A 6,301-nucleotide genomic window follows, 5' to 3' on the forward strand; every position below is an offset into this window, starting at 1 on the left:
GATACTGTTGAGGAAAGTGAGCCCTCCAGCACTGCCCCTACTCCGTGAGTTCCTTGGTGCTGGGCCCTGCTCTTCTTTCCCCATGCTGCTCTCACCGTATCAGGTTCAGATGATCCAGGAGGGGCTTATGGGATGTCTAAGAGTTGAGATCACTGGATCCCTTCTCTCCACCCTACCCCAAACCAGAATCATTGAGCAGAAGATATCCAATCTAGCAGGGACCTTAGAGACCAATCTCGTCTAATTCTCATTTTGTTGTTGTTCGGTCGTTCAGACGTGTGAGACTCTTTGTGAGTCTATGGGGGTTTTCTTGGCAAAGATACCAGAGTGGTTTGCCATTTCCTTCTCCAGTGTCCCTATTTTAGAGATGAAGAACTGAGGCAAATAGGGGTTAAGTGACTTGCCCAGGATCACACAGCTAGTAAGTAAATTCTCATTTTATCAATGAGAAGATGAAGGCCCATAGAGGGAAATGACTTGTTTGAGGTCTCACTATGAGTTAATGACAGACGTAGTACCAGATCTCATGTCTTCCAACGTCTAGTCTGAGATCAGAGAACATTGGTTCAAATCATGCCTCTGATGCTTACTACCTGTGTGCCTTGGGGCAAGTTCTGGGTTTTTTATTTCCTTATCTGTGAAATGAAGAGCCTGGACTAGCCAGCTTTTTTATTTTTTCCTTTTGTTGCTACTCAGACTTCCCTAAACAGGCCATAGGGGCGGGGACTTGATAGAGGAGATTCTCAGATGAGGAAGCTAGTGGTGCAGCGGATAGAGCACTGGGCCTGGAGTCAGGAGGACTTGTGTTCAAATCTGGCCTCAGACACTGACTAGCTGTGCTACCCTGGGCAAATCACTTAACCCTGTTTGCCTCAGTTTCTTCCTATATAAAATGAGCTGGAGAAGAAATGGCAACCCTCTCCATTATCTTTGCCAAGAAAACCCCAAATAGGGTCATGAAGAGTCAGACCCTACTGATAGCAATTGAAAAACAACAGCAGAAGATGAGGAAACTCCCTTCAATGCAGATTGGGACTTGAAACTAGCTAGGTTTTGAGGCCTGCCCTATCCACTATACTAGAAGTAGTCATAAATCAGCTAATCTGTATCTAGCCCTGAGGTTTTCCACCATCAAAAGGCTAGATCTCTATCTTCTGAGCAGGTGTGTGTGTGTGGTATAGTGGGCCCTCCCCATCACTTTCCCCTCTCTGAACCTCTTCCCCTTTCTTCCTTTCTATCTCCCCCCACAAACCAGACTTCGCCATTGTGATTCCTCAGTTTCTCTTCAGCATTGTATCCAGTTGGACACCTTGCAACAGAAGCTGAGGGGCCTGGAGGAGGAGAACCAGCAGCTTAGGCTGGAGGTGGGAAAAGGGGCTTGATGCTAGCCCGGGAGTAAGGATTGCTTTGCTTCTGCCTGGGAGGGGTAGAGCAGCCAGCTAGTTTTGTGGGGTTTTCTTTTCTGTTGTTGCTACTCAGACTTCCCTCAACAGGCATACCGTAGGGACAGGGTCTTGATATGGTAGACCCTCCGAGGAGGAAGCTAGTGGTGCGGCGGTGTCAGCTAGGTAGTGATGGAGTGGTCATGCTCTTCTTTTACCTCCTCTTTCTTCCAGGCCACTGGCATCGTCACAGAGACCTGCCAGTATGAGGACCAGGAGCAGCAGCTGATGCTGGATTGTGTGGAGCAGTTCTGTATGTGGCATGGAAGCTGGGTGTGGGCACTGGGTGGCTCTGCTGGGAGCTGACCAAGCTGGCACCGGGTTATAGGACCATCCTCTTGACCCTTATTTGGCAACTAGGTAGAATGCTGGACTTCGAGTTGGGAAAACCTGAGTTCCAATCTTGCCTAAGACACTTACTGGGCAAATCACTTCACCTCTTTTGGCCTCAGTTTCCCCATCTGTAAAATGAGGATAGCAACAGTGCCTACCTCACAGGGTGGTTGTGAAGATCAAATGAAATAGCATATATAAAGTGCTTTGCAAATTGAGAAGCACTGTGTAAATGGTAGCTATTATTATATAGTTATTATTGTTGTTGTTTAGTCATTTTTCAGTCATGTCTGACTCTTCATGACCCCGTTGGGATTTTCTTAGCAAAGATACTGGAGAGGTTTGCCGTTTCCTTCTCCAGATCATTTTACACATGAGGAAACTGAGACAAACAGGGTTAAGTGACTTGCCCAGAGTCACACAGCTAGTAAGTGTCTGAGGCTGGATTTGAACTCAGGTCTTGCTGACTCCAAGCCTGACACTGTCGTATATTATTATTTTATAGCTATCATTGTCAACATCATAATTATTATTGATGATGGCTCACATTTATAGAGGGCTTCATAGTTTATAAAAAGCTTTCCCAGACTTCCTCTCATTTGATCTTTGAAATTACCCTTCAAGGTAGGTTGTGAGAGTCTCATTATCCCCATTTTACAGGTGAGGACATTGAGACTCAGAATTTAAAGGCCTTGTCCCAACTTAGGCAGTTGGTAAGTGGCAATGTCAGGATGCAGTCAGGTCCTCTGACTCTAGGTCCAGTTCTCTTTCTATTGGTTGTGTTCTCCCCTCCTATTTTCTCCCAGAAATCAGGAGAGGATCTTTACCTTAGATCTCAAACTTTCCCTCTCTTTAAAAATTTTTAATTTTTTAATTAAGTTAAATTTTAATTTCATTCTCTTTAATTTTTTTAATTTAATTTTTTTCTATTAACAAAAATATCTTTTCTTTCCTTTCTACCTCTTCCTTTTCTCTCTCAAAATTTTCTTCCCCAAATTGGGGAAACAAACAAAAATAAAACAAAACAAAACTCTCATGACAAATGTACATAAGTCAAGCAAAAGTGAATTCCTTTATTAGCCATGTCCAAAGAGATAGATGTTCCATTTGGTACCTGAGTCCATCACCTCTCTCTTAGGAGGTGGGTAGCGTGCTTCACTATAGGCTCTCAGGAAGAGTGGTTAGTGATTGCGTCAATCAGTTTTTAAGTCCTATCTTTACAGCGTGGTTGTACTGATTGTTCTCCTGGTTCTCGTCACCTCCCGCTTCATCAGTCCATAGCATGAGTCTTTGCAAATTTCTCTGAGATGACCCACTTCATTATTTTTTATGGCACTATGGTACCCGTTACATTTATATATCACAATTTATGCAGAGATTCCCCAACTAATGGGCCCCCCTTTTGTTTCTAGTTTTTTTGTCCCCACAAAAAGAGTTGCTGTGAATATCTTTGTACACATGGGTCCTTTTTTTTCTTTCTTTGATCCATTTGAGTCTTTTTTTTTTTTGAGGGTGGAGCTGAGCTCCTTACCAGCGCAGTAACAGTGAGATTTAATCAGGATGTTTTGAAAACAGACTTTACTCCTAGTGCCATAAGCCCCTTCTGGACTTTTTAGCTCAGGAAACAAAACTGCTATACATAGAACAGAGAGAAGGCTCAACGCCAGATGATGCTTTTTTAGGAATTTCAGTGAGAATTTGGGAGAAGATCTGCCTGCTGGCTTCTTTCAGGTCTCAGTCCAAGTCCTACCTTCTATGAGAAGCCTTTTCCAGTCCTTAATCTTGGAGTCTTCCCATTGAGATTTATCTTCTGTTGACCTTGTATATTTCCTGTTTGTACTCAGCATGTTGGCGCCTCCATTTGACTGTGAGCTCCTAGAGGTAGGGAATGGTGTTTTTGACCTTTCTTTGTGTCTCCAGCATTTAGCATGGTGTCTGGCACATAGGAGACTATGCCCAATAAATTTGTTGACTGATGACTGATAGCAGAGGCTGGCGTATTCAAGGAGGAGGCAGGGATTGAGTTTGAAAGACAGGGTTGAAAGACAACTCCCTGTTCCTTTTCCCACAACCCCCCAAACTTTTATTTAAAAAATACATGTATGTGTATGTATATGTAAGGTTTTAGGTGCTGTTGATATAAAGACAAAAGTAAAAACATCTCAGACCTTGAGGTTTTTTCATTCTACCAGGCAGATTATGGCATGAACGCAGATAAAAAGAATACAAAACAGGGAACAATAGAGACAAAGGAGAGACTAAGGAATTGCTTGAGAAAAATTTGATGGGGGTGAGGAGAGAGTTCCAAATCCTGCTTCTGACGTTTTCTAGTTGCTTTGCATTTGAGCCTTAGTTTATTGTTCAGTTGTGTCCAACTCTTCGTGACCCCGTTTGGGGTTTTCTTGGCAAAGATATTGGAATGGTTTGTCATTTCCTTCTCTACCTCATTTTACAGGTGAGGAAACTGAGGCAAGCAGGGTTAAGTGACTTGCCCAGGGTCACACAACTAGGAAGTGTCTAAGGCCATGTTTGAACTACAGTCTTCCTGACTCCAGGCCCAGCACTCTATCCACTGCACCACCTAGCTGCCTGTCTCACAGGGTTGTGAGGCTCACATGAGCTAATATATGCATAAAGTGTTTCACAGACCTTAAATATATCATTGTCACGTATGTCAGGGTTGGGGGTTAGGGCTTTGTTTTAGTGGAAGATGGGAGAGACATCTCCTTGCCCTTTCCTTCTTACCCACAGCGGAGGTGAGCCAGCAGGTAGCTCTGTTGACAGAGGAACTGGCCCGAAAGACAGAGGACCAGGCCCGTCAGCAGGAGGAGATCAGCGTGCTGCTGGCCCAGATTGTGGGGCTCCAGCAGCGATGCCGGACGGTGAGTGATGCTCTCTGTCTCTCCTTGGGGGACTGGCCCTTACTCTTGCTTCAAAGAGCCTTCCAGGGGGAGATAGAGTTCCAGGCAGGGAGCTTTACAATCTGTTTAGATAGGGCAGTTGGTACCCAGAGACTCAGGGACCTTGGGGATGGGGTGATGGTTCATAAGCACAGGGATTGTTGTGGTCCTAGGACACCTTGGAGGTGGGGGTGGATGGTAGCTGTTGGCCCCAGGTGGTGACAACTCATAGTTGCTTTCCAGTATGGGACAGAGGTGGAAGAGCTGCAGCAGCACCTGGCATCAGCCAAAGAGGTCCAGAGGAAACTTCGGACAGAGGTGAGGCCCCCTTCATCTCATCTGCCTCTTATTTCTGACCCCTCAGATACAAAGAGTAGTTGAACTGGAAGAGGAGAGAGCGTCTAACCCAAATCTCCTCATTTTATTAACTTTTTTTCTAAACTTAGCAGCCTTCCACAAAAGCATTCAAACAAACCTTTAAAAAAATTACAAAACTCCAAGCTGGTTTAACAAATTCACACACTGTTTACTGTCCTGTTTACTTCAATGTCACCCTCTGATCTTTTTATTTTGGGCATTTCTCTTCAATTTTGTCCTCATTTAAAAAAAAAAGCAATAAACTTTGTTTTAACTGTTATTAACAAATAAAGGAAGCGATGTCCAGGGTGGGTTGAGGACTAGCCTTGGAGTCAGGAAATCTTGCCTCTGACATATAGTAGAATGTGTTTGACCTTGGGTCTTGACTTTCTCAGGCAACTTTTTTTTTTTTTTATTTGGTGAGGCATTTGGGGTTAAGTGACTTGCCTAGAGTCACATGGCTAGTGAGTATTATGTGTCTGAAGTCAAATTTGAACTCGGGTCCTTCTGACTCCAGGGCCAGTGCTCTATCCACTGTACCACCTAGCTGCCCTGCAGGCAACTTTCTAAGACTAAGTTACAGATGAGTGTCTAGTCTGCATTGACTGAGGGAGTTTCCTCATCAATGAAATCATAGATCTGGTGCCACCATTTTGCAGCAACTACTCCCTTCCCCCCTCCCCCAGGAAAAGCATAAGTATTTAAATATGAACAATAAGAGATAAACATAAAGAAAGCTTAAACAAAATTGATTATAACCCTGGTTTTTTAAATTACTTTAAAATTTTTATATTGTTTGTTTTGATATGTCACTTCTCAGATTTCTCAGTTTCCCCACCCACCACGTAGTATCTTCCTACAAAAAGACACTTAAACAAAACAATTAAATATGTGCAATAGACAGCACATTTAACTTTCTATTTTTGTGATTCTTTGGACAGAAAAGATGTGTTTTAACTAATTTGTTATTTAGAACTGGAGAAACAGTGTAGCTCTATAGAGAAGGTGTTGGGCCTAGAATCCGGAAGACCTAGGTTCAGATGTCCCCTCCAACACCAGCCCTGTGACCGTGATTCTGAGCCTCGGACCGCTCTCAGACTATAAATTATATGAATGAGTTGATTTAATTTGGAATCAGGTTTGTCCCTGGTATTTGACCTGGGTCATAATGCCGCTTAGTATTTTCCTCTTGATTGTCATGGTGGTTTGTTCTGTTTTCTTCACCCTGGCACATAGTAGATACTTAGCACTTATACTAAATTCCTGTTG

At 43.5% G+C, this 6,301-nt stretch overlaps 1 protein-coding gene across 1 annotated transcript in view; it reads left to right on the top strand.

The window, feature by feature from the left end:
* Window positions 1-6,301, top strand: part of HAP1 (huntingtin associated protein 1) — a gene marked incomplete at its 5' end in the record, with an annotated part of 24,718 nt that overhangs the window by 12,074 nt on the left and 6,343 nt on the right. Inside the window, 5 exons of the mRNA XM_027870319.1 lie at window positions 1-44; window positions 1,256-1,364; window positions 1,617-1,695; window positions 4,527-4,657; window positions 4,919-4,993. Of these exons, the coding sequence (XP_027726120.1) occupies window positions 1-44; window positions 1,256-1,364; window positions 1,617-1,695; window positions 4,527-4,657; window positions 4,919-4,993 (438 nt within the window). The remainder of the gene's footprint in view (window positions 45-1,255; window positions 1,365-1,616; window positions 1,696-4,526; window positions 4,658-4,918; window positions 4,994-6,301) is intronic.

The sequence above is a fragment of the Vombatus ursinus genome, unplaced genomic scaffold (genome assembly GCF_900497805.2).
Source record: "Vombatus ursinus unplaced genomic scaffold, bare-nosed wombat genome assembly UNPS02014797.1, whole genome shotgun sequence".
NCBI classification, from domain to species: domain Eukaryota; kingdom Metazoa; phylum Chordata; class Mammalia; order Diprotodontia; family Vombatidae; genus Vombatus; species Vombatus ursinus.